Here is a 27,597-nt window from a genome sequence, read left to right on the forward strand (position 1 = left end):
TCTGCTCTGTTGTAAAGGGCCTCTGAAAAGTAAGGTGAAGAAAACTCTAGCTTCAGCTCCTAAGCTGTACAGTTAATATGACTTCATAAAACCTGGACCTCCAAATATGCCAAGAAAAAGAATGAGAAGACAAACCAAGGATTTCAATATAAATGTGTAATTTTAATATTTAATTTAAAATAAAACCAAGGCTGGATTGGATTGGGAAAGAATGTTTGATTTGCAGAAGAATATAGGAATTTTTTTTAATCACGACATTACAAGTCATTCGTGAAAACAGCCTTCCTCCTGCCACCGGCTCCCTATACAACCTGCTTAGGAAATATGGAGGTAAATCATCCCCCTTACCTCTTCCCTACCAGGGCTTGGTTCTCCCCAAAATCCAAAGGAGAAATAAATGTCTTCCGTTGCCTCTTCCCATTTTTACAGTCAGCTTCTAACCCCTTGCAAAGCCCTGAATCAGAGCCAAGCACCTCAGAAAATGAGGGTCCCTTGGTTCTCTTATTGAAGTTGGGCACATGTGGTCAGAGAAGCTCCAAGGAAGGCCACAGGGACTGACACCTTTACTTTTGGAACTTTACTTTTGGAACTTGTGCAGACAGTTGTCAGGGCTCCCAGGTGCAACCACCTTATAACCATATCCACAGTCACAGAGGAGGGAGAGGAGGAAGGATGGAAACCCTGAGCAGGATCAGACCCCCGCCACTTTATCATGACCTACCAAAGTCCCTCTCCCAGGGGGTCATTGGCAGAGAAACCCCAACAGCTCTCTCAATCAATCACTGGGGCAGCAGGGAAGGCTGAGGGCCCTGGCTGGGGAAAAGCTCGTCTTTGGAGAGGTATGAATGTGCAGATATAAAAAGCAAGAAGAGCATCCTTATCTCCTTACCTTGGCTAAGGCACTGACAGGAAAAATGTAAGGTAGGAATGGTGAAGAGGGGAAAGGAAGAAGACAAAAATATAAGAACTGGAGGGGTATGGGGACTACCACATGGGCCCCATACTTGTGCAAAGAAATGGGTAGAGCCATGCCTGCATGTCTGTTACCCATAACATTCCCCTCACCCTGCTCCAGAGTGGAAGGAAAATGAGTTGCAGGAATCCAGGGAGCACAATAACATAGGGTATTTCCCTGAGCCTTAGGGTTAAGGGCTAAAGAATAAAGCTTTATACACATGGCAATTTCTATCCCTTCCTATCCTTCTCAGTCCCCATCAGCCTAATGCTGACCATATTTCCACTATGAGAGAGATGAAGGAGGTGTCGGCACTTGAGGAAAGGGCTCAGTTGGCTTGAAATGTCCACCCCTACAGTGGAAAGTCCATCTATCAGCTTATTGCTGATGTGTTTGTTTTTTTTTTTATCACCATCACTCTGACCCCTCCCTGTCTTAGGTCTGAATAATTGGGTCACCCATAGGAATGCAGAATCCAGGGTGGGCAGAGCAGAGCAGCACTTGCTGGGATAGGCCTTGAGCCTGCTTTCTGAGTCCTTGAGGACCACGAGCTAACAGGAGCTGGTCTGTAGGTTGCTCTCCGTAAGCAGTGACGCAATGGATGAGGGATCGTAGACACTGTCGAATTCCTCATCTGAGCTCAGCCCTTCGTTTTTGAGAGCTGACTCAGCAGCTGAGCGGGAAGCTTTGCGCCTGACTCAGAGAGAAGAATAATGGTTGGGGAGGGGAAAATAGAAATATTGAGACAGCCACCCTTTTTGTACAAAGGAAACCCCAATTCTTCTAAGGCCTAAAGTCTACTCACAAAATCCCCAACTAATCAGATTTGGGGAGATGAGGTACAGGATGGTGGCTGAGATACTAAGAAATAAATATACTGGCTTCCAACCAGAAACAAGTGACTACACAGTCCCATCTTAGAGATTCTCCTCCTTATCCAGCACAGGAGAGACCATTCCCTCCCTGCTCTAGTGTCCCTATGGAGCAAGGGGCAAAAGGGCAGCCCATACCAGAAGTCCTTCTCCAGAGACTTGATCCGGGCCTGGAGCTGTTCATTGACCTCATGCTGCTCCTCCACCTCACGCTGGGCCTTCTTCCTCAGGCCGTCCAGTCGCTCAATTTCCTCTTCTGCTTCATCCACCTGACGCTTCAAAGCCTTCACCCTCAGGCTTAGCTGGGCAGGATACCAAGTCCACACATTTGAATAGCATCTACTACTATGGCCTGGGACCCTCCCCCATAACAATCTTGACAAGGTATAATTGCCGCTGGAAAAATGTGGCCTTGGGCAAGTTCCTTAACCTCACATGGTTGTCTTAGGGATTAAATGTATTAACACATGTGTAATACTTACAGAACCTAGCACATCATAAGCACTCAATATATACGCTTACTATGACTTCTCTAGTCTAGTCCTTTCCATCTAATCTCTGTCCTTATACAAGGAAAGTCTAAGTTTGGAGGACCCATAGGAGATAAGGGCCTCCCTTGGCTTTCAGGAAAACATATAATATATACCTGCCCCAGGTTGCTTGGCTCCAGGGTGCCATGTCCTCACCTGGTCTTTCTGGTCATTGACATGCTGCCGCTCGTCTTCAATCTGGATGGATAGTTCTTTAACTTTCCGCTCCAGTTTTCGATTGGTAGACTGCAGAACTGTCTTCTCTCTAAGGTGAGGTAGAAGAATGTCTATGAGTGTCCCCATTTCTAAGGGAATCCTAACTTGGCCCCCTACTGTCCCCAAGGACTTCTCTCAGTCATGAGCCCCACCATTAGACTGGGCAGGATCCAGGGCAGATTCAAAGAACAAGAGAGAGTGAGGTCATTCACATTTCAGAATTTCTGCAACTCTCTTTGCTCTCTATCAGGAGAAAATGTTCCCTAAAGATCAGGCCAGGCTGGCCATATCTGAGGTGGAAGATGGAGGGAGCTGCAGAGGAGAAAAGCCAAGATGGAGGGAGCTGCAGAGGAGAAAAGCCAAGATGGAGGGAGGAAGAAAAGGAGGGAGGAAGGGAGGAAGGATAGGCTTATGTCACCTCTCTTCAGCCTGTAGCCGCTCCTGCAACAACTGATTCTGAGACTCAAGCTGAGAGAGGCTGGCACTGGGCTTCTGGAAGCCTTCTGAGCTGGCCAACCGGGTCTTCAGGTCCTTGTTCTGAGAGGGACAGGAAGCCTCCACAGTTAGCACTCCACTGGCCATTTTACTCACCTCTTGGGGTTCATCCCTAAGAATCCTCCCCTCCCCCATTACCTGTCTCTCCAAGGAGATTTTGTCACACTCCAGGTCCTGCCGAGCAGACCTCTCCTGCATGAGCTCTGTCCTCAGCTGATCCACCTAGTGGGGATGGGTGAGAGGACCAGACTTGGGGAGGGCTAAGGATGAACCAGCAAGCTGAACAAAGTGAGGCTGAGTCATGGCAAGATGGTCTCTGAACCCTGAATCCAAAAATTCCCAGGCAACTAAAAAATCACAGCCTATTCAAATGGGAGGGGCCAGAGAATGCAAACAGGGCTTCCTTCGTCCCACCAGGAACTAGTATCCCTTGTAACCCCAATTCAGGTCAGAGAATGGCCCAGGCCACCAGGATCCCTTCCTCCATGCAAATCATTGGCTTCTTTCCACCCAAGGAAACGGGCCAACCTTTCCCAAAGCAGACAAAACCCTGAAGTAGACCCAGCTATGCACAGATTCGGCAGCCAGATGATGAAAGATGGGAGGGTAGAGTTGTTTTTGAGAGAACCAAGAGGTGATGCAGTCAGGGGTAAACAGAGATGAGGGGTGGGGGCGGTTACCTGGTCCCGGCCACGATTCACCCGATCTGTTAGCAGCTCCACGGTGTTCTTTTCCTCATCTAACTCTGTTTCCAGCCGTGAGACTTTTTCCTATGACAGAAGAACAAGTAATTCTGTCCCAAATGCTGGACACCAGAATGCCAAACTCAGACCAGGAGCCTCTCAAACTCCAGCATTAACAGACTTTTCTCTCTTGCACATCCCAGTAACCTTTTGGTACTTGCCGGGACCCAGAGCCACTATAGAGCCAGCGCCCTCTACTGACCAGATGTGGCATCACGGGCAGGTCGGGGCCATGCTCTGGTCACGGCCCTTTGACATAAAGGCAAACCCCAGAATCTACTCTTCATTGGAAAACCTTATTTCTCTAATGGGAAAACAGAGAGAAACCCAAGTACCTGGGCCAAGGCTGAGGTGAAGAGACTCAGAAACTGAGGTACTGGAGGCAGTACCACCTAGAGGCTAAGAGTATGTACATGGGACCAGACTGTCCAGTCTGAAAATCAGATTTACCACTTCCTGGCAGTAGACCATGGACAAGTTCATCTCTCTGTGCCTCAGTTTCCTTCATCTGTAAAATGGAGAAAACAAGACTACCTACCCCACAGAGTTATTCTGAGGATTAAGTCTTAAGTGCCTATCACACAGCACAATATGTTTGCTACCGCTATTATTATTATCAAATATAGCAAACTGAAGAATACTGTTCACTCTAAAGGGGAAACCCACTGCTCAGCTCCAGCGAACTGTTGTCATGCAGACTCAGGACAAGACACTCAGTATTACCATGTCTGCCAAATACAAAAGAAACTAGAAATCCAAATTTTTAGGTGACATCTATAAATTTCTAAACATTGGCAATTGATTCAAAGTTGTTTAAAATACTGCAGCCAAACAAAACTCATCAACTGTGGGCTGTCAGTGTTGACCGCTAGTACAGAAAGAGGCTTGGAAGTCCCACCCCTTTTCCACAGGTCACACCTCAGTGCCCTCACCTCGAGGCCCTTCAGCTGCCGGGCCCTGTCGTCCTGGGAGCGCTTCTTGTTCTCTGCCTCTTGTTCCAGTCCCTGCAGTCGCTGGGCCAGTAGCTCTTTGTCCAGCCGGGCTGTGTCCCGCTCAGCCTGGGATGCCTGCAGGGCTTGCCGCAGCCTCTGGATCTGGGCAGGGGGTAAAAATGCCACAGCTCAGTGTAGTAAGAAGGTGAGGGTTGAGGGGCAGGAGCAGTCCAGCCCAGTGGGCAGAAACATTTCATCACTGTCACTCTTTAGAATTACCAGTGTCATGATGACAATAAAAAGCAAACTGACTTTTCATCCATTTTCTTTTTTTTCATTTTTTAGGTGGAGTCTCGCTCTGTCACCCAGGCTGGAGTACAGTGGTGCGATCTCAGCTTACTGCGATCTCCACCTCCCAGGTTCAAGCGATTCTCCTGCCTCGGCCTCCCAAGTAGCTGGGACTACAGGCATGTGCCACTACGCTTGGCTAATTTTTGGTATTTTTAGTAGAGACAGGGTTTCACCATGTTAGCCAAGATGGTCTCAATCTCCTGACCTCGTGATCTGCCCGCCACAGCCTCCCAAAGTGCTGGGATTACAGGCGTGAGCCACCGTCCCCAGCTTCTTTATTGTTTTTAAAGTCTCTACACAACTTGGAACCACCTGAGGAGTTTTTTTAAATACTGATCCTGGATCCCATCCCCAGAGATGATGACTGAAGTGGTATGGGATACAGCCTGGGTGTGGGGATTTTTTAAAATCTCCTCAGGTGGCTCTAAGCTACAGAATTTGAAAATCACTGCTCTACAGACAATATATTCCTCCACCCTGCAAGTCATTAGACCTAAACCTGGGCCCCAGGGACCCTTGGCCACAGGTTCAGTTAAGAGGCAAGGACCGGGCCGGGCGCAGTGGCTCACGCCTGTTATCCTAGCACTTTGGGAGGCCAAGGAGGGCGGATCACGAGGTCAGGATGTCGAGACCATCCTGGCTAACATGGTGAAACCCCGTCTCTACTAAAAATACAAAAAATTAGCCAGGCGTGGTGGCGGGCACCTGTAGTCCCAGCTACTTGTGAGGCTGAGGCAGGAGAATGGTGTGAACCCGGGAGGCAGAGCTTGCAGCGAGCCAAGATCGCGCCACTGCACTCCAGCCTGGGCGACAGAGCGAGACTCCGTCTCGGAAAAAAAAAAGAGGCAAGGACCTTCAAACCCAAGGATATTAGACTTCTACCTCATCCTGAAGCCGGCTCAGTCCTCCAGAGGTCTTCTCAGCCTCACTGGCCCAATCCTTGGCCTGGCGCTGGGCATCTGCCACCTCCCGCCGGGCCTTTTCCTTATAATCCTCCAGCTGGGCCTGGAGCTGCTGCAGGGCTTGCTTAGAGTCCTCCCCAATCTTCTCCAACTGAAACACAGAGAAAAGGGTCTTCAGCACTGTACATAAATGTCCCTCTCCAGGCCCAGACTCCCAAGACTCTCCCCTAAGGGTCTCCTTCCTGACAAGGCAGCCCTCTCTTGCTCTTTCCTGGGCCTAGGTTCCTAGTATAGCTAATAGTTATATACAGATGTCTGGGTTCAAATCCTGGCTCTACCTTACTGGTGACCATGTGCAAGTTACTTATCTCTCTGGATCTCAGTTCCCCATCTGTAAAATGGGATAAAAACAGTAACTATATCACAAGGTGTTGTGAGAATTACTTTAGTTAATTATGTGAAGTTCTGTACTTACAACAGTGCCTGATACAAAGTAAGCCTTAAATGACCATTTCAGCAAACCCAAGGTGCCAATGATTATAAGGCATACCACTAAGAAAAATATGCCAATTAAACTATAACATACCATAAGTTATAAGACACAACTCTATTTCAGAAACGATAAAATGTGCATTTTTCATTGACAAATGATAAAATGTGCACTTTAGAATTGATGTAATATATTATGTGTTTGCTCTTGTTTTACCAAAAGATTGGGAGGAGAACCTTAGCATCAAAAGCAATTTATTTCCTTTTCTTTTTTCTTTCTTTTCTCCTTCCCCTCACCCAAATTTAAAATTCTACCAATGAAGATTTTTTATTTTTTGACAGGCTCTTGCTGTAGTGCCTGTAGTGGGGCAGTCACAGCTCACTGCAGCCTCAACCTCCTGGGCTCAAGCAATCCTACATCAGCCTTCCGAGTAGCTGGGAATACAGATGTCTGGGTTCAAATCCTGGCTCTACCACTAATTAGCAACCATAGGCAAGTTACTTATCTTCTCTGGGTCTCAATTCCCCATCTATAAAGAGAAACTGAGGCACAAGCCACCACAGCAGGCTACTTTTTTTTTTAAGTAGAGACAGAGTCTTATTATGTTGCCCAAGCTAGCCATTGAAGATTCTTGTATTTAGGTTTCGTAGACTCCTAAGGGAGAATCCCAGGAGATGCTCTCCAAGAATGAAGACCATAAAGGAATAGGATGTGAGATAAAGAGCAAAAACATGGAGGGGAGGTAGGAAGGATGCCCCTTCCAGAAGATTTGGTCTTGGTCTTCCTAACAATGAACTTGAGGAAAGCAAACATCACACATTCTTTTTTTTTTTTTTTCTTAAGACAGAGTCTTGCTCTGTCACCCAGGCTGGAGTGCAGTGGCATGATCTTGGCTCACTGCAACCTCCACCTTCCGGGCTCAAGTGACTCTCCTGCATCACCCTCCCAAGTAGCTGGGACTACAGGCATGAGCCACCACGCCCGGCTAATTTTTTGTATTTTTAGTAGAGACAGAGTTTTGCTATGTTGGCCAGGCTGGTCTCAAACTCCTGACCTCAGGTATCTGCCTACCTCAGCCTCTCAAAGTGCTGGAATTACAGGAGTGAGTCACCGCACCTGGCCATAATCATCACACATTCTGACTAACCCCTCTCCCCCAAGCCCCTGTCCTCTCAGGCCAGCTTCTGGATGAGTTGGGCCTCTTCCTAAAGGTCCAGAATACCCCATGCCCCACCTCCTTGTTCAGTCGGTCCACAGTCCTGTCCAGCAAACGCTTCTGCTCCTCCAGCTCAGCCTTGCCTCGCCGGAGCACCTCCCGCTGCTTCCCTTCCTCCTCCAGAGCCCGGTTCAGTGTCTGCTGCTCCTGCCCCAGGCGGGCCAGCCCCCGCTGAGCCTCCTCTAGGCGTGCCTCCAGTGCCCGCTTGGCTGCTGCCAGACTCCCCTCCTCTTCCTGGGACGCATTCAGGGCCTCCTCCAGCTGCTGTTTCTCTGCCTGGGAGGTAGGGAAGCAGGGTTGGACTGAGAAAAGGCAAAACTTGGGTTCAAGTCATTTGGAGGTGGGTAGCTGGGCAGGAGAAAGGAGGTATTTATGAAAATGATGCGCAGTGAAAACAGGCTCCTAGCAAAGAAATCAGGACACATAGAGCAAGCAAAGGGTGAGAGATAAGAAACAAAAGTACCAATGCAAAGACTGAACATTGGCGCCAAAGTATACACCAGGAAATAAACTCAAGGTTAACAGAGCAGGTTTGGGGAGGCAAAACAGATGCACACTAAGGGCAAAGTGAAACTGATGGCTAACTACTTAGCACAGGAGTATTTCACCAGGGCTGAGCAGAGAGGGCTGGGAGGGCAGAAGCACTGACCTCCAGCCGCTGCAGCTTGTCCCGTAGTCGTGCCTCCACCGCTTCCCCACCATCCACCAGACCTCGAGTCTCCTTCAGCTGCTGCTCCAAACCCAGGATGCGCCGGCGGAATTCGTCATTTTCCTCCTGGGTCTCCCGAAGCGTCGTCTCCACTGCGGCCCGCCGCTGCCCCAGCACTGTTGCCTCTGCCTCGGCCACCATCTTAGCCTAAGGACGGTTCAGGGGGTGGCAGCTCAGACCCCAGGGCTTGGGGCCATTGACCACACCCAGGAAAGCCGTCCCAAAGACAGCCCATAAGAATGATACTTAAAGAGAGCAGCTGCCACCAGCCAGACGCTTCCCTGAGAATCCCACCCCTACAGAGATACAGGTGTCCTCCCCCTGCCAAATCCTGGCTTCTTTGAACCACATGCCTAGGACCCAGGAGCTGGTCAGTACATACCCATGACAGGTAACTTTCCACACCCTCTGGCTCCTCAGCCCTCCAGACACCCTCAGCCTCCACCTCCTAAGCCCTGTGCCCACTCCCCTTGCCTTGGAAGCCTCTTCACAGTCCTGTCGCAGTTGCTGGAGGGTCTTTTGTAGCTGGAGGTTCTGTTCTTCCAGCTCCCGACCTCGATCAGCCTCGACCCTCAGGACCGCCAGCTGCTTCTCCAACTCCCGGTCCCGGTGTCGCCCAGCCACCTCCTGGCTCTGCTGTTCTGCCTGCAGTTCCTTAAGCTCCTTCTGTGTCTGGAGCAGCTCCTGGAAGGAAATGGGAATGGTGATGGGGCACCCAGAGCCAGACTAAGATACCTGAATGTGGAGAAGCTGAAACTCTCATACACTGCCAGGGGGAATAAAAACTGATGTGGCCACTTTGGAAAGTAGTTCGGCAGTTTCTCAAAAAGTTAAACACAGATTTACCATTTATATCACCAGCAATTCCACTCTTACGTAACCCAAGAGAACCGAAAATATGTGTTCACAAAAAAACTTATACGTGAATGTTCATTGTAGCATTATTCATTATAGCCCAAATGGATAAACAACCCAAATGTCCATGAATTGATGACTGGACTAAACATGGTATACCCACAGAGTGGAATGTTATTCAGCAATAAAAAGGAATGAAGTACTCATACTTGCTACCACATGGACAAACCTTGAAAACACTATGCTAGGTGAAAGAAGCCAGACCCTTAAGGCCCATATATTATAGGATTCAATTATATTAAATATCCAGAATAGGTAAATCCAGAGACAAAAAGTAGATTAGTGGTTGCCATTGGGTGGGGGGAATTATTGCTAATGGGTTTGGCACCTTTGGGGGGTAATGAAAATGTTCTGTAATTAAATAGTGATGATGGTTGTACAACTTTGTTAAGATAATAAAAACCGCTAGCGGTCAGGCGCTAGTGGCTCACGCCTGCAGTTTGGGAGGCTGAGGCGGGTGGATCACCTGAGGTCAAGAGTTCAAAACCAGCCTGGACAACATGGTGAAACCCTGTCTCTACTAAAAATACAAAAATTAGCCAGGCGTGGTGGTATGTGCCTGTAATCCCAGCTGCTTGGGAAGCTGAGGCAGAAGAATGGCTTGAACCAGAAAGTGGAGGTTGCAGTGAGCCGAGATTGCGCCACTGCACTCCAGCTTGGGTAGCAGAGTAAGACTCCATCTCAAAAAGAAAAAAAAAAAACCCATTGGATTATACACAAAGATGACTTTTATAGCATGTAAAATATAACTCCATAAAAAAAAAAATACCATGAAGGGAGAGTACATGAAGGTATGGCTAGTAAGGCTGGTTGTTTAAAAAAATACAGTGTGAGGCTGGGCGCAGTGGCTCACGCCTGTAATCCCAGCACTTTGGGAGGCCAAGGAGGGCGGATCACGAGGTCAGGAGATCGAGACCAACCTGGTTAACACGGTAAAACCCCGTCTCTACTAAAAATACAAAAAAAATTAGCCGAGCATGGTGGTGGGCGCCTGTAGTCCCAGCAACTCGGGAGGCTGAGGCAGGAGAATGGCGTGAACCTGGGAGGCGGAGCTTGCAGTGAGCCGAGATCGCGCCACTGCACTCCACCCTGGGTGACAGAGTGAGACTCCGTCTCAAAAAAAAAAAAAAAAAATTATATATATATATATATATATATATATATATATATATATATAAAATATATGCCATGGGATCTCCAACTGCATGCAAGAGCAACCTGGAGAGACTTTGACAGAACAGGTCAGCACAATCCCTGCAGCTGCCACTTGTCTTTCGTGTGTGTGGGTGTGTGTGGGTGGGTTTGTGTATAAAACCAAAATATGTGACACAATAAATACTGGCACAGCTCTGATTTCTTTTAAAAAGAAAATTAAAATAGGAGTTCTGGTTCTAATTATTAGCTATTAGCTACTTCTGAAATTCAGAAAGTATCATAATTAGGCTAAAGGGTTATATAATATGTAGTGAATCTTCAATGTAATACCATATACTCTGCTATTTTTCTTTTTCTAATTAGTTTTGTTACATTAGTCACCAGGCCATGCCAACACAAGTATTCCAGTCCATGTGATGATATTTCTCAATGTAAATTAATAAACTGAAATTCTAATGGCAAACATTTTTTCATAAATGTAGTTAGAGACCCCCATGAAAGACAAAGCAGCTTTTGCCATGCTGACCAAATTAGATTTCTGAGCCTGCAAAAATCACCCTGGAGTTTCACAAATCCACCTAAATGCTGCTACCCATGACATCTCTTGGGAGGCAGCCAGCAGCCTCTGGCTATACCCCAACCTGGGTTCTGAGAGCACTTTCCATTAGAAACCTCTATGCTCAATGAGGAGACTGGTGCTGCTGTGTTGGAAAGAGATCAAGCTGAGCAGGCAGGATGAGGCCTGGAAACCAAGCACACAGGAGACAGCCCCACTAGCAAGGAGGCCCTCATGGAGAGGTAAGGCAGGTGTTCATCACCCCTACCTGCCATTCTGCCCCCCAATTCCCAAATACCTTCTTGAGCACCTCAACCTGGCGAGTATCTCCAGCACTAGCTCGGGCCTGCTCTAATTCCCTCTGCAAGACCTCTATCTTCTCTCCAAGCTCCTCTTCCATCTCCTCCTTCTCCATTCGCAGCTGCAGGAGTCTGAGCCAGGAAAGGTGAAATAAAGGGGAAAGGGAACAGAGTAAGGCCACATGCCTGAGAGAGGTTAGCATGACAATAAAAGCCACCTCTCTGGAGGCCAACACACTGGGCACCCACTCTCAAGAGGAAGGAAGGTGAACATGGAAAAGAGCAGTTTGAGAAATGGGAGAGTAAGAGCATACCATAGATAGAAAGGAAATGGGCCAGGCATGGTGGCTCATGCCTGTAATCCCAGCACTTTGGGAGGCCAAGGCAGATGGATCACTTGAGCCCAGGAGTTCAAGACCAGCCTGGGAAACATAATGAAACCCCGTCTCTACAAAAAATACAAAAATCAGCCAGGTGTGGTGGTGCATGCCTATAGTCCCACCTATTCGGGAGGCTGAGGTGGGAGGATGGCTTGAGCCCAGGAGGTGGAGGTTGCAGTGAGCCCAGGCTGGGTGCAGTGGCTCACGCCTGTAATCCCAGCGTTTTGGGAGGCCGAGGCGGGCAGATCACGAAGTCAGGAGTTCAAGACCAGCCTGGCCAATATGGTGAAACCCCGTCTCTACTAAAAATACAAAAAACCCAGGCCTAGTGGCAGGCGCCTATAATCCTAGCTACTCGGGAGGCTGAGGCAGGAGAACCGCTTGAACCCAGGAGGCAGAGGCTGCAGTGAGCCAAGACTGCACCACTGCACTCTAGCCTGGGCAACAGAGTATGACTCCATCTCAAAAAAAAAAAAGGAGAAAGGGGGCCAGGCGCAGCGGCTCACACCTGTAATCCCAGCACTTTGGGAGGCAAGGTGGACAGATCACCTGGGGTCAGGAGTACGAGACTGGCCTGGCCAACATGGTGAAACCCCATCTCTACTAAAAATACAAAAATTAACTGGGCGTAGTGGCATGCGCCTGTAATCCCAGCTACTTGGGAGGCTGAGGCAGGAGAATCGCTTCAACCCAGGAGGCAGAGGTTGCAGTGAGCCAAGATCGTGCCATGACACTCCAGCCTGGGAAACAAGAGTGAAACTGTGTCCCAAAAAAATAAATTAAAATTAAAATTAAAAATTAAAAAAGAGAAAGGAAGTGGCATATGAATCATGGGTATTTCTGAGAGGGCCAATGTCCTTACTCCTGCTTGGTGGCTCTAAGATCCTCCTTGTTCTTCTGGAACATACTCTGCCAATGCCCTGTCTCCTCTGAAGTCTCCTCCAGCTCCCTCTGCAGCCCTCGCACAAGGGCTGACATCTTCTGCCTCTCAGCCTCCAGCACTGCATGGTCCTAGAGAAGGGGAGAGTTGGACACCAGAAGGCTCAGAGGGAAGAGGTCACTTCAAATCAAAGTGTGAGTGTGTACAAGGAAAGGCTTAGACCCAGAGGGCACCATGCCAGCTGCACCCCCTGACACTCTTGTGGTACCTGGTACAATGATAGCAGAGGTTCTCTCAAGTCACAGTCCACCCCTCTATCATCTACAGGAAACCTCCCCAGTTATTTCCCCTTGGGACTTTTTATTTTTAGGGGGACAGAGTCTCGCTGTGTTGCCTAGGCTGAAGTGCAATGGCATGATCTCGGCTCACTGCAACCTCTGCTTCCTTGGTTCAAGCGATTCTCCTGCCTTAGCCTCCCAAGTAGCTAGGACTACAAGTACACGCATCACTACACCCAGCTAAGTTTTTGTATTTTTAGCAGAGATGGGGTTTCTCCATGTTACCCGAGCTGGTCTCTAACTTCCTGAGCTCAAGCAGTCCACCCGCCTCAGCCTCCCAAAGTGCTGGGATTACAGGCATGAGCTACCGCGCCCAGTCCCCCTTGGGACTTTTGTCATACAACCTCATGGTACTTCTGGCCTGTACTCCCTCCCTCTGCCCTTATAGTTTTCCTGCCCAAAGTTTTCAGCAGATCTCACTGTGTCCTTTAGGGGGAGAGGGGGAGTTCCCAGTTGCAACCATGAAAAGTCCAAAAGTCCAAGATCCCAAGGCAGCCTTGCTCCCCAGCAGTGCCCTCCTCTCTCAGACCCTGCTCTTGTCACATGCCTGGGTTGCGTCTTGCATGCTCCTGCGGAGCTGCTCTGTGTCTCGCTGGTACTGCTGCCGGACATGTTCCACCTCCTGGTCACGGGAGGCTACCTCCTCTTTCAGGGCCCCCTTCAGGGCTGTCAACTCCCGCTCCCGCAGCCTCAGCTGCTCCTCTACCCGCTGTTTCCCCTCCAAGACCTCCTCCAGAAGTTCCCGGGTCTCTAACAGGTCCTGGAGAAAGTAAAGGAAGAAGTACGGGGGTGACCATATTAGAATCCATCTATTTATCAATTCACTGAGTCAAAAAATATTTATTGTTAGGCACAGTACCAGGTGCTCTAGTACCAGTAATAGAGCCCAGAATGATAGGTTTCCTTTATCCTAACTCTAGTCCCAACACACCACTGAATCTACCTGAAAGCATACTGAGTACCTGTAATCAGCCACCCATTCCTCATACTTTGGGGAAACCATGGATGAGCAGACTTGAGGATGCTCCAACTGAGAAAAAGCAGAGGCTGGGGCATATGACCCCAGACCCTACCTTCAGTAACACCTCCTTAGCAGGCTCAGGACCCTGGACCTGTTTCAGCTTGTTCTGCAGCTCCATCACCTGCGTCTCCAGCCCATGTCGTAAACCTTCACCCTGGTCCAAGAGGCGCTTCATGTTCTGGAGCCTAATAATAGATAACATTATTGCATACTATGTGTCAGGCAGTTTTCTAAACACATCATATATTTTAATCCATATTTATTAATGCATTTAAACTTCCTTCCTTCAAATCTTGATGAGGCCTCCCCTGATTTTTGCAACCTGCCCCACTACAACCTGGCCCTCCTAATCTGCCTTACCCTGTTGTATTTACTGCCTTCTCGTGTGTTACAAATTTACTTGCAAAATATGTTTGTTTACTGTCTGTTCCCTCTCAGTAGAAACTAAGCTTCTGGAGAGCGAGCCTGTCGTCTATAGGGTTCACTGATGTGTCTTGGGAACCTAGATTAATGCCTGTCACAGCGTTCTTGATGAAACATCTGCTGAATGGATGATTGAATCCTTACAATGATCCTGTGAGGTAGGTACTATTATTTTTTTTTTTTTTTTTTTTTTTTTTAAGGTTTTTTGGCTGTAAGTTTATTCAATGCAAAAGAATCCTCTCCAACTTTACTGAGGTGGCTGACCACGTCCACGACCAAATCCGCCTCTAAACTGGAATTCGGTTGCTGACCCAGCCCCAGCCTCGGCTTTCTTGTCAGCACCAGGTGGCACAGCACTCCGTCTGTAGGTATCTCTGTCAGCTTCCCCTCTTGTGAGTCTCGCAGGTCGCTCACCCTCCAGACCTTTAGGCCGAGGCCTGCCAGTCTCTGGACGGCTACGGCGTAGGGTGGCAGGCACAATCTCCGGGGGCAGATGAAGGTAATCGCGGAGATATTGGATACCCTCATTGGTAAGGTACCAGTAGAAATGTCTCCAGGCAAACTGTTCCTTCACGTAGCCTCGGGACTTGAGAGACTGCATGGCCTTCATGACATGAAGGTTGGGCACATTCTTGTCTGCCAGCTCCGGGTGCTTAGGCATGTGGACATCCTTCTTGGCCACCATGACTCCCTCCTTAAAAAGGAGTTCATAAATGGCAATCCGGTTCTTCTTAGGCATCAACATCTCAGCGGCTACAGGGTTCGGGGCCCGGTAGGTACTATTATTAAGTCTATTTTATAGCTTAAGAATCTGAGACAGAGGCAAACCCAGGTAGCTTAACTCCAAATCATGCACTACTACCATTATTGATAAAGAAGGTAGAGAGAAAGGCCCTATCCTGACCTTAAACCAACACTGCCCCTTTCAGCTTCTGGAGATTTCCTTCTGTCTCCTTCAACCCTAGGGGCAAAGAGGGAGTGGCCTCTAAACCTGGCCTAGCCCCCAAGCAGCCCGAGGTGAGGTGCGCCACCAGCTGCACTCACTCCTTGTTGCTCTGCTGGGCCTCCCCCTTCCTCCTCTCCAGCAGCTCCTGCAGTCGGCTGCACTCTTCTGTTTTCTCCTCCAGCTGCCGCTCCAGCCCAACTCGGGATGGCTCCAGCTTCTGCCGCTTCTGAAAAAGGGAATGAGAGTACAGCAGGTGGAGGGTAGGGAAAGATTCAGAATAATGGGAATGTCTAACACTCATTGGACACTTACTGTATGATAGACACTGTACTTAGGACCTTATGTGTATTATCCACATCTAATCTTCATAACTAGCCTTGGTACTTGTGATGATGTAAAATATATCCACAAATTATCTGACATTTCTTTCAAAAGATAAAGCCTAATTCTGTTTGCCTCGAGCGCGGGCTTGACTTAGGGGCTTCCTTCTAACAAACAGAAAAAGGAGGACGTGATGAGTAAATTCTGATGTTAGGTCATAAAAAGGCATTGCAGCTTTTCTCTTGGATCCCTCACTCTGGGAAAAAAACTAGCTGTTATATTGTGACGATACTCAAAAGTAGCTCTGTGAGGAAGGCCAAACAGCCAGGAACTGAGGTCTACAACCAACAGCCATTTGATTAAGCTGGGGTTTTTTTAAATTATTATTTTATTTTTATTTTTTGGTGTTTTGTTTTGAGACAGAGTTTCACTCTTGTTGCCTAGGCTGGAGTGCAATGGCGAGATCTCGGCTCACCGCAACCTCCACCTCCCGGGTTCAAGCGATTCTCGTGCCTCAGCCTCCTAAGTAGCTGGGATTACAGGCATGCATCACCCCACCTGGCTAATTTTTGTATTATTAGTAGAGACAGGGTTTCTCCATGTTGGTCAGGCTGGTCTCAAACTCCCGACCTCAGGTAATCCGTCCACCTCAGCCTCCTAAAGTGCTGGGATTATAGGCATGAGCCACAGCGCCCAGCCTGGTTTTTTTTGGGTTTTTTTTTTTTTTTTTTTTTTTTTTGAGATGGAGTGTCGCTGTTGCCCAAGCTGGAGTGCAGTGGCGCAATCTCAGCTCACTGCAACCTCTGCCTCCCGGGTTCAAGCAAGTCTCCCTGCCTCAGCCTCCCAAGTAGCAGGGATTACAGATGACTGCCACCACACCCAACTAATTTTTGTATTTTCAGTAGAGACAGGGTTTCACCATGTTGGCCAGGCTGGTCTCAAACTCCTGACCACAGGTGATCCACCCACCTCAGCCTCCCAAAGGGCTGGGATTATGGGTGTGAGCCATTGCACCCAGCCAATTAAGCTGGTTTTGTCTGTCTTATTCATTAAGCTGGTTTTGCTTGCTTCATTCATTTATTTATATTTTTTTGAGACAGGGTCTTGGTCTGGCACCCAGGCTGGAGTGCAGCAGTGCAATCACAGCTCACTGCAGCCTTAACCTCCTGGGCTCAAGAAATCCTCCCACTTCAGTCTCCCAAGTAGCTGGAACTACAGGCACATGCCATCACATCTGGCTAATTTTTTTATTTTTTGTAGAGGCAGGTTCTCACTATGTTGCCCAGGCTGGTCTCAAACTCCTGGACTCAAGTGGTCCTCCCACCTTGCCCTCCCAAAGTGCTGGGATTATAGGCGTGAGCGACCATGCCTGGCCCTGAGTAAGCCATTTTAGAAGCAGATCCTCCAATTTACTTCTTTTGGCCACAGCCAGAAGCTGGACTGGAACCTTATAACAGACTCAGAGCCACAATTACCCTGTTAAGCTGATCCCAGGTTCTTCATCCTCAGACTCTGGGAAATGCTTTTTTTTTTTTTGAGAAAGAGTTTCACTCTTGTTGTCCTGGCTCGAGTGCAATGGTGGGATCTCGGCTCACCACAACCTCCACCTCCCGGGTTCAAGTAATTCTCCTGCCTCAGCCTCCCAAGTAGCTGGGATTACAGGCATGTGCCACCACACCGGGCTAATTTTGTATTTTTAGTAGAGACAGGGTTTCTCCATGTTGGTCAGGCTGGTCTCAAACTCCCAACCTCAGGTGATCTGCCTGCCTCGACCTCCCAAAGGATTACAGGTGTGAGCCACCGCGCCTGGTGGGGAAATGTTTGTTTTAAGCTATTGAGTTTTGGGTAATTTGTTACACAGCAATAGTTAATTAATACAGTACTATCATAATCCCCACTTACAATTTAGGAAACAGAGGCTTAGAACATTTAAAGAACTTGCCCAAGGTCAGTTACACAGCCAACAAGTAACGGAACCAGGATTTGAACCCAGTTAGTTTGGCTCCACAGCCAATCACTTAATCATTACACTACAGTGATTTCCAAAAGACAAGGGAAGTTACAATCCAACATCTATTGAGCACCAACTACACACAAACCAATATGGTGAAAGGCAGAAGACATGTTTTTAAAAAGGGCACACTGGCTTTAGAATAAGACTGACCCGGATTTTTTCATTCCTCTCTGCAACTTACTACCATAGGCAATTTACTTAGTCTCTCTGATCTTCAGTTTTCTCATCAGAAAAGGGTCCAGAATAGGTATTCACAGGGTAACTATAATGATTACAGTACCCAGGACAGTACATACTACCAAAATTATACGCAATAAATGATAGCTACTACTATTGCCATTATTATGATGATGATAAAAAAATTGAGGCACAGAGAATGTAAGTAATTTTCTTAAGTTTTATACAGCTAGTAAGGGGCAGAGCCAGGATGGGAACTCCCAAAGGGAGTGGAATGGAAGGTAGGTAGATTCCTAACGTGCTCTGCCTCCCTAACCCCCAGAGAACCCCAGAAGTCCTTCCTGGAATTAGTACACACTCTTGTCTCTTGTCTCATAAGACATAAACATGCTTGTTCCATTGCTTGGAAGGGTCAGCTCAGCCCATCTCCAGGCCAAGGCTTTTTCCCTGTTTTCCTTCATGCCTCCGGCACCTCTAACCTTTCCTTACCTTCACCTCTTCATCCAGCTTTCGCTGTAGCTCCTCCACTTTTCGGGTAAGCTCGCCCTGCCCTGCCACGGCCTTAGTAGAACCAGAAGAAACCATCTGCCAGAGATATGGGGGGTGTGGCGGAAGGGAGTGAGTCCAGGTCTGGATCCCCTGAGGCCCTCAAAGCTCTAACCTTGACCCTTGCTCCCACCCAGAGAAGGCCACTCACCACTAGAGGCTGCATCTTCTCCAGCACCAAACTAACTTTCCTCCTCACAGAAGTTTCACTTTCTGAGCTTCTAGAGGATAAAAGGACAGAAGCAAGGGTTAGGGGAGGAAAGAGGTAGCAGAGATCAGGCAAGGGCAAAATCAGAGAAGATGGGGAACAAAGCTAGAAGAAAAAGGAGGGGTATGCCTCTCTTGTTGGGGGGCCCCCACTCACCCCTCCCTCAGGATGCCATAGATGGTGGCCTTCATATGGTCCACACTGCCTGGTGGGGCTGCCTCCTGCTGGTCTCGAAGGAGGTCTGGAGTTGATTTGAACTGTTGGAAAAAAAAAAAAGAAAAAGAAAGAAAGAAATAGGAAGATTAAGCCAGAAGCATGCGTGGGGTTCAGATGGAGGAGAAGTGGCAGTCTCAGGTCAAGTCCCTTCAAGCATGATGAACAATCCTGAAGTGCAGCAAGGAAAACGTGCTGCAGAGGCCTGAGCAACAGGCCAGGGAGAGGCCAACACAGGATGCACCTCTGCACTATTGCTGTAAACCAGATTTTCCTCAACGAACATCTCAACCAGCTGCAAACTGGGCCACAAGTGATTTGTCACTAATGGTAGTTAACATGCTAGACTTTATAAATAATTTACTCTTAAAATGGACTTACATTTCTCTCAAAGTAAAGTCACTCCCTCATTTACTTACATTCCTGAGTAGGAGAGAAAGGTGTGGAATTTTGGCAAGAGCACCAAGGAAACTGCTCTTATCCTCCAAGCCCGCCTTACATATTCTGCAGACCTAGCAAATACTGGTGACTGAGGCATAGTTTATGGTTGTGGCAATGACAACTAGGTCCAAACTTGTGAATAGTGATTTTATAGCTTGCTCCATTTTCTTTAGAATTTTACCCATGGAAATATCCTGTGCATGTGAATATCACCTATTTTGTGGACAGATACAGTGGAGAACAAAAGGCAGAGACTTTCTGCCTAGGCTATTTGAATTAGCAAGAAGGCTCATGGCTGGTGGGTAAAAGCTGATGAGAAGGGAGAAGGGGCTGACATTTGGAAGTGAGGGAGGGGCTGGGTCTGACCTGCAGCATGGTGGGGTCCTGTACACTCCCCCGCGGCTCCTCAAAACTCTGAAGGACCCAGTCCTGAGTCTGACGGGAACGGCTAAAGCCACTGAGAGGGCTCGGGCTCTGGCTCTGGGCTGGCTGCTTCGAACTGCCCACATGGTTGTCATATTTTGTGCTAGAGGTCCAGTGGTTGGTGGACTGGCGCTCCCGTTCCTCAAGGGTGTCCCGTGGGAGGCGACTGTCCAGGCTCTTGCTCCGTTTGCGCTGTTCAGCGGGTAGCATCCGTGTTCGGCGGCCAGTCCGACCCCGGGCCTGGCCTCCAAGTTGACTGTCAAACTTGTTGATGAGTGAGTCCACTGAAGACAGGGGAGCAGTGTCAATGGTGCTACCCGGGGAAGCCACTTTCGGGGCTAGCTCCAGCATGCTGGTGCTTCTGTTACTAGGATCCATTGGGCCAGGGCCTGCCAGTGAGGCCTGGGACTGGGAACGGAGTAGCTTTCCATTCCAGTAGGCCCCAGGCTCCTCATCAGATGTGCTGCTCTGCGAGGGGGCAGGAAATCCCTTGACCTGAGAGTAGGGGTTCTCAGGGAGTTCCAAATCTGAGCTCAGAGCTCCTGAGGCCCCTTGGTCATTGGCCCCCTTGATTTGGACCCCAAAGGAGTCACCACCTTTCTCCCCACTGTTGAGTACCACAAAGGGCTGCCCAGCGATTCCCTGCACACGCACAGCAACCCCGTAGGTACTGGCTCTTGCATCCTTAGCTGGGCGTCGTCCACCGCGACGTAGAGTGCCCATCTCTGCACCACTCACTGGCTCTGTGATGAAGCGAATCTGGACTCCATGGTCTACGGGGCCCCGGGGCTCAGCCATGTTGGGTGCCTGTTCCATAAATAGAAGGAGTCCTAGAAAATGAAGAAATGAGTTTAGGCTAAGAGACTTAACTAGAAACTATGAAACTTCTACCTGGGGGCTGACTTCCCTGTCAGTTCCTACTAGATAAACCACTGATTCTCAGACTAACAGAAGGCCCCTGGAGAGCCTTTTAACGTACAGGTTGCTGGACCTAACCTCCAGAGCTTCTGATTCAGTAGGTCTGGGTTAGGACTTGAGAATCTGCATTTCTAACCAAGTTCCCCAGGTGATACTGATGCTACTGGTCCAGATACCACACTTTGAGACTCACTAACCTGAAAGAATCCACTTCCTCTGATACAGCCCTGGGGAGCTAGGCTTTGTTAAAAGTTTAAAGATTTTGCTTGATGGCCAGGAGCAGTGGCTCACGCTTGTAATCCCACCACTTTGGAAGGCCAAGGCGGGCGGACTGCTTGAGCTTAGGAGTTCAAGACCAGTCCGGGCAACATGGTGAAACCCCGTCTCTACAAAAAATACAAAAATAAGCTGGGCCTGGTGGTGCACACCTGTAATCCCAGCTACTTGGGAGGCTGAGGTGGGAGGATCACTTGAGCTTGAGAGAGACTGCAGTGAGCAGTGATTATGCCACTGTTCTCCAGCCTGGGTGACAGAGTGAGACCCTGTCTCAAAAAAAAAAAAAAAGATTTTACTTGATCTTCATACATACATATAATACCACCATGTGGCTAGGTGCAGTGGCTCATGCCTATAATCCCAGCACTTTGGGAGGCTGGGGCAGGTGGATCACCTGAGGTCAGGAGTTCAAGACCAGCCTGACCAACACGGTGAAACCTTGTCTTTACTAATAATACACAAACTTAGCTAGGCGTGGTGGCGCATGCCTGTAATCCCAGCTACTCAGGAGACTGAAGCAGAATTGCTTGAACCCGGGAGGTGGAGGTTGCAGTGAGCTGAGATTGTGCCACTGCACTCCAGCTTGGGTGACAAAAGCAAAACTCTATCTCCAAAAAAAACAAAAACACTGTGTGCCTTCTTCCCTTCTTCCCCCCAAGGGAAGGCAGAACCCACACCCTGCTGAACAGATACCTCCATCTCACTGGAGAAAAGGGGGCCTTCTCTCCCAGAGCTCATTTAAAATATAGAAGACCTCAAAGTATATCATCCCACTTCTGGAAAGAAACTTAAAAACACTGATAGCAGTGATGCCTTTGAGGTGCAGGAACTGAGGACTAGGAACAGGAATGAGAGAGTTTCTATTCTCTGGAAGAGCAGAAAGGAGTGGACATTCTACTGTATATCTCTTTGTCCCTTTTGAATTTGGAAACACGTAGATGTATTATCTATTCAAGAAAAGGTTGTTTTTTTTTTTTTTTGAGACAGAGTTTTGCTCTTGTTGCCCAGGCTGAAGTGCAATGGCGTGATCTTGGCTCACTGCAACCTCTGCCTCCCGGGTTCAAGCAATTCTCCTGCCTCAGCCTCCCAAGTAGCTGGGATTACGGGCACCTGCCACCATAATGGGTTTCACCATATTGGCCAGGCTGGTCTCGAACTCCTGACTTCAGGTGATCTGCCTGCCTCAGCCTCCCAAAGAGCTGAGATTACAGGAATGAGCCACTGCACCCAGCCAAAAATATTTAAATATGGTTTAAAAACTGTGCCACTCGGCTGGGCATGGTGGCTCACGCCTGTAATTCCAGCACTTTCGGAGGCCAAGGCGTGTGGATCACCTGAGGTCAGGAGTTTGAGACCAGCCTGACCAACATGGTGAAACCCTGTCTCTATTAAAAATACAAAATCAGCTGGGCGTGGTGGCGGGGGCCTGTAATCCCAGCTGCTCGGGAGGCTGAGGCAGGAGAATCGCTTGAACCCGGGAGACGGAGGTTACAGTGACCCAAGATCACGCCATTGCACTCCAGCCTGGGAAGCAAGAGTGAAACTCTATCTCAAAACAAAAAAAAAAAAAAGTGCCACTTTAAGGGGCCCCAGGTCAGGTAAACTTGTCTCAGCTGAGAGCCAGAGCCAACACCATCCATAGGCCAGCTTCCCAGGTCCACATTGTTAAAGCTCAGAGTCAGCAAATGGAATGTATTCCAGGTATGCTCTGGCTCCAGGAACTTGGGGGAGAGATTATCTTCCAAGCAAATAAAAAAATTCAGCTTCCCCACTCCTTCTGCTAGTCTCCACCAGAGCCTAGCACCAAACTGAAGGATGAGCCTCTAACGTGCCAGACAGAAACACAAACATACCCAACTCAACCTCCCCATGGAGTTCTGGGCCAAGAAAACTTGGCAAGGCCCCTTTCAGGGACTGTAAAGTGCTAGCAAGTCGGGGTGAGATGAGAAGGGAGGGGAAGGAATGGGAGAGGCAGAGCTACAGGTGACAAAGGGCTTGATGTGGAAGGTCTCCTATCTGAAGAAGAGCATTCTTAGAATTCCCAGCAATTCTCAAGAGAAAGGAACAGGGAGAGAAGAGCCCTTTATTAGGGAATCATTCTTCATCTTTTTGGCCCTGGGACTCCATGAGAAAATGATGAAAGCAATACACTCTCCCTGAGGAGACAGCACATACAAACTTTTATCACCCCATCTTAAAAGGCTTGTGAAGGCAGACAGGTAAAGTAGTTCTCCAAACCACTCATCCAGTAGAAAATGCACTGGGCTAGAGTCAGGATCTGGTTTGGAATCCTGTCTCTGCTCTTCACCTGATGTATGCAACCTGAGGCAAATCACAACTTTTCTGGTGTGGTGCCTCACGCCTGTAATCCCAGCATTTTGGGAGGCCAAGGTGGGTGGATCACTTGAACTCGGGAGTTTGAGACCAGCCTGAGCAACATGGCAAAACCCCATCTCTACAAAAAATACAAAAAAACTAGCCGAGTATGGTGGTACACACCTGTAGTCCCAGCGACTTAGGAGGCTGAGGTAGGAGGATCACCTGAGCCCAGGAGGTTGAAGCTGCAGTGGGCTGTAATCGCACCACTGCACTCCAGCTTGGGTGATAGAGTAAGACTCCGTCTGAAAAACAACAACAATGACAACAAAAAACCCACAACTTTTCTGTGCCTCAGTTTCCTCATCTGTAAAATGGGTATAATGATAATACCCCACAAGGTTATTATCTGTGAGAATGAGATAATAAGTAATTATATGGGCATATACAACGATAAAAAATTACCAAGTTATACCCTTAAGATCTTTGTACTTTATTTAGGCCAGGCGCAGTGGCTCATGCCTGTAATCCCAACACTTTGGGAGGCTGAGGCAGGCAGATCACCAGAAGTCAGAAGTTCAACAACAGCCTGGCTAACATGGTGAAACCCCATGTCTACTAAAAATACAAAAATTAGCCGGGTGTGGTGGTGGGCACCTGGAATCCCAGCTACTGGGGAGGCCAAGGCAGGAGAATTGCTTAAAGCTGAGAGGCACAGGTTGCAGTGAGCCGAGATCCGCCAGCCTGGGTGACAGAGCAGGACTCCATCTCAAAAAAAAAAAAAAAAAAAGATGTTTGTACTTTATTGAACTTGGGTTCTGATTTAATAAAAAGGAGAGAAAAACAAGATATTAAACATGAAAACATTTAGCACGTGACTATCACAAAGCTGACAACAAATATCATCCTTCACACATGCTACTTCGTCCAACAGGCACTTTTGGCTTCACCTGGTTCATAGAAAGATGCCACTTCTTCCGAGAAGGCTTCCCTGACCACCACTGCCACAAACAAGGTCAGTTCTCACAAATCAGCCTCCCACAAACCAGGTCCGATCCACGTTACACGCTCTACAGTTGTCCTTCAGCAGGTTTACTCCAGTTTATATTTATACATTTATTGGAGTAATTATTTCCTGTCTGTCTCCCCTACTAGATAATAAGCTCCCGGAGGGCAAAGACCATGGCTATCAGCTAACCACTGTGTCCCCAGGTGTTTGGGCACGTGGTAGATGTCAACAAATATTTGTTAAAGGCTGTATCCTGAACTAAAGCCCACTTGCACAGCAGTGGGGAGATTTGCCCAGGACAAATCTACTTTGCCTCAATAACAGGACCTCCTCCTGGTCCAGACTTGCTGCCCTATGTAGTCATGATCTTAGAACCAGATGTGCCTAGATTGCCAGCTCTCAGAAGCCACATGACTTATTCATGATGCAGTCTACCCTGTCAGTACATCCACTGATCTTCCAGATCCAGGTCAAGGAGTTCCCAGCCTAGGCCCAGCAGAGGGCACAGCCCCTTGAGCAACAGCACTAAATTGTTCAGAGGCAGTGTTGAACACTCCCCCAGGTCCCAGGTTAGGTTAACCCTCTAACCTCAATCACCTTCAGTCCAAGGACATGTGGATCAGGGGCCAGGAGGGCTGAAGGGATCTTTGGGGTGGGTCAGAAAGCAGGGCTCTAAATGATTCAACATGGAAAACCAGAAACCTACCTGCCTTTGGTTACAGAGGACAGTGGGGCGGGACCAAGGCAGCAGGGCAGCTCTGAGGCCTTGCGTAAGCTCCAGAGACAGGCAGGTAAACAGTGATCAAGGGCCAGGCAACATGGAGTCCAGGGCCTGCGCCCTCACCAATGCCTGACCCTGCTTTTCTCTCCCCTATCACATGTCTAGGGCTCTCCTCACCGACTGTACTCCGGGAAGAGACCAGACCACAAGTTAATTCAGGTGCATCTGTCTGCTTCTGCCTTTCCTGCCTGCAAAGAGTGGGAGAACACTCTACACCTGTACCAGACAGCCACTTCTCTCTGAGTTACTCATTAGCCTGCCCTGCCCCAATTCCATCACCTCTGGCCCAGCCATATGCATCTGGTTTCCAACTAGGAGTGACAGGGTCTCTGGACTTCTGGCAGGAAGTGGGGGTGGGGTGGTTTCAGGTGCGTGGAGGAAGGACTGATTCACACAGGGCCAGGCAATATGCTAGATGCTAAATAACTGGCAGATTTAGAATATGGGAGAACTTGAGGTATAGAGATTAGAACCCCCTCAGAGGAAACAAGGAAAGCAAATGGTCGAAATAGAAGAGGACAGCTCAGTGACCTTGATGATTCGGCACCCTTTTTCTCATAGTTAGAGATAAGAAGGTTCCCCGTGGATCCAAAAAGAATCCCCCAAGTGGACTCCTGCCTAGGTCCACTGAAAAAGCAGAAACCTGAGAGCCAGGCTACAGCTGCTTGGCCAGTAGGGAAAAAAACACAATGAGGAACTGGGCCCCTGCAAACTGGCTGGACTGGTTTGAGAGGCAAGGGGAAGGGGAGGGCCAGGGAAACTACACTGGCAGCTTGTAAAGCAGACCAGAGAAATTCCACACCACGGAGGAGGCAGAGGGGCAATACCACAGGCAGGGGCTCTCCAGCCTTGATGGCAAAGCCAAAGCTCTGAAGGAGAGGACAGAGGGCAGGGAGGGAACAGGCAGGAGGAGCAGATGAACAGGAACCTGGTGACAGGCCAGTATGTGACAGGGAGACTTTGTCTCCCTCCACCCCTCCCTTTGAGGTTCCCATAGTTGCATTCCTGATCCTACACTTGCTTTGGCCGCCTCCCTGGTCCTCAGTCCGCCCCTCCCTGGCACAAAGAGAAGAGCCCTACACCCCCCTCACCTCCCACAAGGGGAATGGCATGCAGGCCAGCCTGGGAAACACAGGAAGGGTTCTAGGAAGCCAGAATCCTCTTAGAGTCGGGCAAATCTCTGGATTAGCAGTCCCCCAGAGCCAGCCCCCAGACTCCCAAACATCCAGGATGAAAGAAGAGATGCATAGGCATGTGTAGGCAGCCCATCTACAAACATAGCGCTTGCTAATTATTTCCCAATTACAACAACCTTCCTCAGGCAGAGCTTCAAACGGGCCAAGCTAAGGTTGACTCTAGTTCCCTTACCTGCCTAAGGCAAAGAAATTTGCCTCCAGCCTTGTCTGGGCCCCAAGGTGCACCTTTCATCTGTCCTGGGGATTTGGAGTTGTAATTTCCCTAGTCTCGTGGTCTCCTGATGAGTCCTACCTATTTCCTACCCCAATAGTTCCTGCTGCCATTCTGACAGCCACCGCAGTTCAGAAGTCAGGGATGCCTGGGGGGCGTTCAGGGAGTAATGGGGATTCCTCCAGACATCAAGGAAATTGGTTGGGCTCCCAAACCTCATCCAATGGTCCCCATCTAGAACCACAGAAAAAATATATGTGTACTTGGAGAAAGGGTTTGACATCCGCCCCCAGAAAGGGGCCTCCTGAGAAATAAGTATTAATATTTATCAATATTTTGCAGGACCAGGCAGGGCTCTTTGCTTCCTCATATCCCTCTCTTGGGGAGTACTCTCTCTCTCTCTCTCAAGAGGAAGAAGGAACGATTCTCCCTGGCACGAAAGCAAAGGACAGAAAGTGAAAGCCTAATCGGTTGTACACCTGGCGAAGAGATGAGGGTGCCCTCTCATCTGCCCCTCAGTGTCTCTGATTCGCAACTGCCTTCGGCCGGAGGTGAAGGGCTGGGGAAAAGATCCCACACCTCAGAGTCATCTCAAAGCCACCAGGGTGCTGACAACGGCCAGCTGAGACCGCAGGACGCGGGAAAGAACCTCAGGCAAGCAGCACCTGCAGATGCCCTCCCCTGGCGAGTCTGCACCTCAGGCAGCAGCAGTTCCCGACTCAGCTGGAACTAACTCCTTCCCCGCGCCACGGCTGTCTCCAAGAGAAATTCTGCCCCTAGGGCTGGCGTCTGACCTCCAGAGACATCTGGCGCTGAAACGCTTTCATGCCCTGGGAACAGCCTTCGCCCCAGGTGCCCCTCGCCTGGCACCTTCCTAGCCACCTGCATCTGGCACCTCAGGGTAGGGGTCGGCTCCTAATCAGTACCCCACCCCGCCCCAATCTCCCCTCCTCCCGTCTCCCACTCGGCACCTGTGCCCTGGAAAGGGGCATCTCACACCGCCTCGATGCCCGCCCCTCAAAGGTACCCCTGAGGGCTCGCTTTCCTCTCGGGTGCCCTGGCCCCCACCTGGTCCACTCACCCTAGCCGGGCTCCGCGCTCCCAGGCTTGCGTTCGGGCTCAGGCTCGGGCTCGGGCTCGGGCTCGGGCTCGGGCTCGGGCTCGGGCAAAGCAGCACGCGCAGCTCCGGCCCTCCCCCTCGTCCTCGGCGCTCCCTCCTTTCT

At 49.2% G+C, this 27,597-nt stretch overlaps 2 protein-coding genes and 1 non-coding gene across 4 annotated transcripts; 1 reads left to right on the forward strand and 2 right to left on the reverse strand.

Moving 5' to 3' along the window:
* Positions 1–1,331: 1,331 nt before the first annotated feature.
* On the reverse strand, positions 1,332–27,597 carry CGN (cingulin). 2 transcript variants are annotated; one of them, XM_054528145.1, is made up of 22 exons: positions 27,456–27,590; positions 23,361–23,482; positions 19,611–20,497; positions 18,747–18,847; positions 18,534–18,603; positions 18,326–18,421; positions 15,423–15,550; positions 14,008–14,140; positions 13,482–13,694; positions 12,579–12,727; positions 11,336–11,468; positions 8,886–9,095; positions 8,352–8,558; positions 7,721–7,978; positions 5,977–6,147; positions 4,744–4,905; positions 3,749–3,838; positions 3,207–3,290; positions 2,992–3,110; positions 2,514–2,622; positions 1,966–2,129; positions 1,332–1,648 (listed from the first exon to the last, which is right to left on the reverse strand). In XM_054528145.1, the coding sequence occupies exons 3-22, from the start codon at positions 20,481–20,483 to the stop codon at positions 1,507–1,509; spliced, it is 3,612 nt and encodes a 1,203-aa protein (XP_054384120.1). In that variant the 5' UTR covers positions 20,484–20,497; positions 23,361–23,482; positions 27,456–27,590; the 3' UTR covers positions 1,332–1,506. The 2 variants fall into 2 exon arrangements, with proteins under 2 accessions (XP_054384120.1, XP_009242648.1); XM_009244373.3 differs by lacking the exon at positions 23,361–23,482 and having other exon boundaries at positions 27,456–27,597.
* Positions 10,502–10,610, forward strand: LOC112131382 (small nucleolar RNA SNORA44). Its single transcript, XR_002913465.1, has one exon. It is a non-coding gene; the product is annotated as a small nucleolar RNA SNORA44 (small nucleolar RNA).
* On the reverse strand, positions 14,547–15,148 carry LOC100447128 (small ribosomal subunit protein eS10). The gene has a single exon (XM_002810232.5). The coding sequence runs from the start codon at positions 15,121–15,123 to the stop codon at positions 14,626–14,628; it is 498 nt and encodes a 165-aa protein (XP_002810278.1). The 5' UTR covers positions 15,124–15,148; the 3' UTR covers positions 14,547–14,625.

This window comes from Pongo abelii, chromosome 1 (assembly GCF_028885655.2).
Source record: "Pongo abelii isolate AG06213 chromosome 1, NHGRI_mPonAbe1-v2.0_pri, whole genome shotgun sequence".
Lineage (NCBI taxonomy): Eukaryota > Metazoa > Chordata > Mammalia > Primates > Hominidae > Pongo > Pongo abelii.

Excerpts from the sequence above, each read along its gene's own strand:
- LOC100447128 (XM_002810232.5), bottom strand. The coding sequence starts at position 15,123 with ATGTTGATGCCTAAGAAGAACCGGATTGCCATTTATGAACTCCTTTTT.
- CGN (XM_009244373.3), bottom strand. The coding sequence starts at position 20,483 with ATGGAACAGGCACCCAACATGGCTGAGCCCCGGGGCCCCGTAGACCAT. Across the intron at positions 7,979-8,351 it reads ACAAGCTGCAGCGGCTGGAG|GCAGAGAAACAGCAGCTGGA; the intron begins GTCAGTGCTTCT and ends CCTACCTCCCAG. Across the intron at positions 4,906-5,976 it reads TGAGCCGGCTTCAGGATGAG|ATCCAGAGGCTGCGGCAAGC; the intron begins GTAGAAGTCTAA and ends CCCCCTGCCCAG.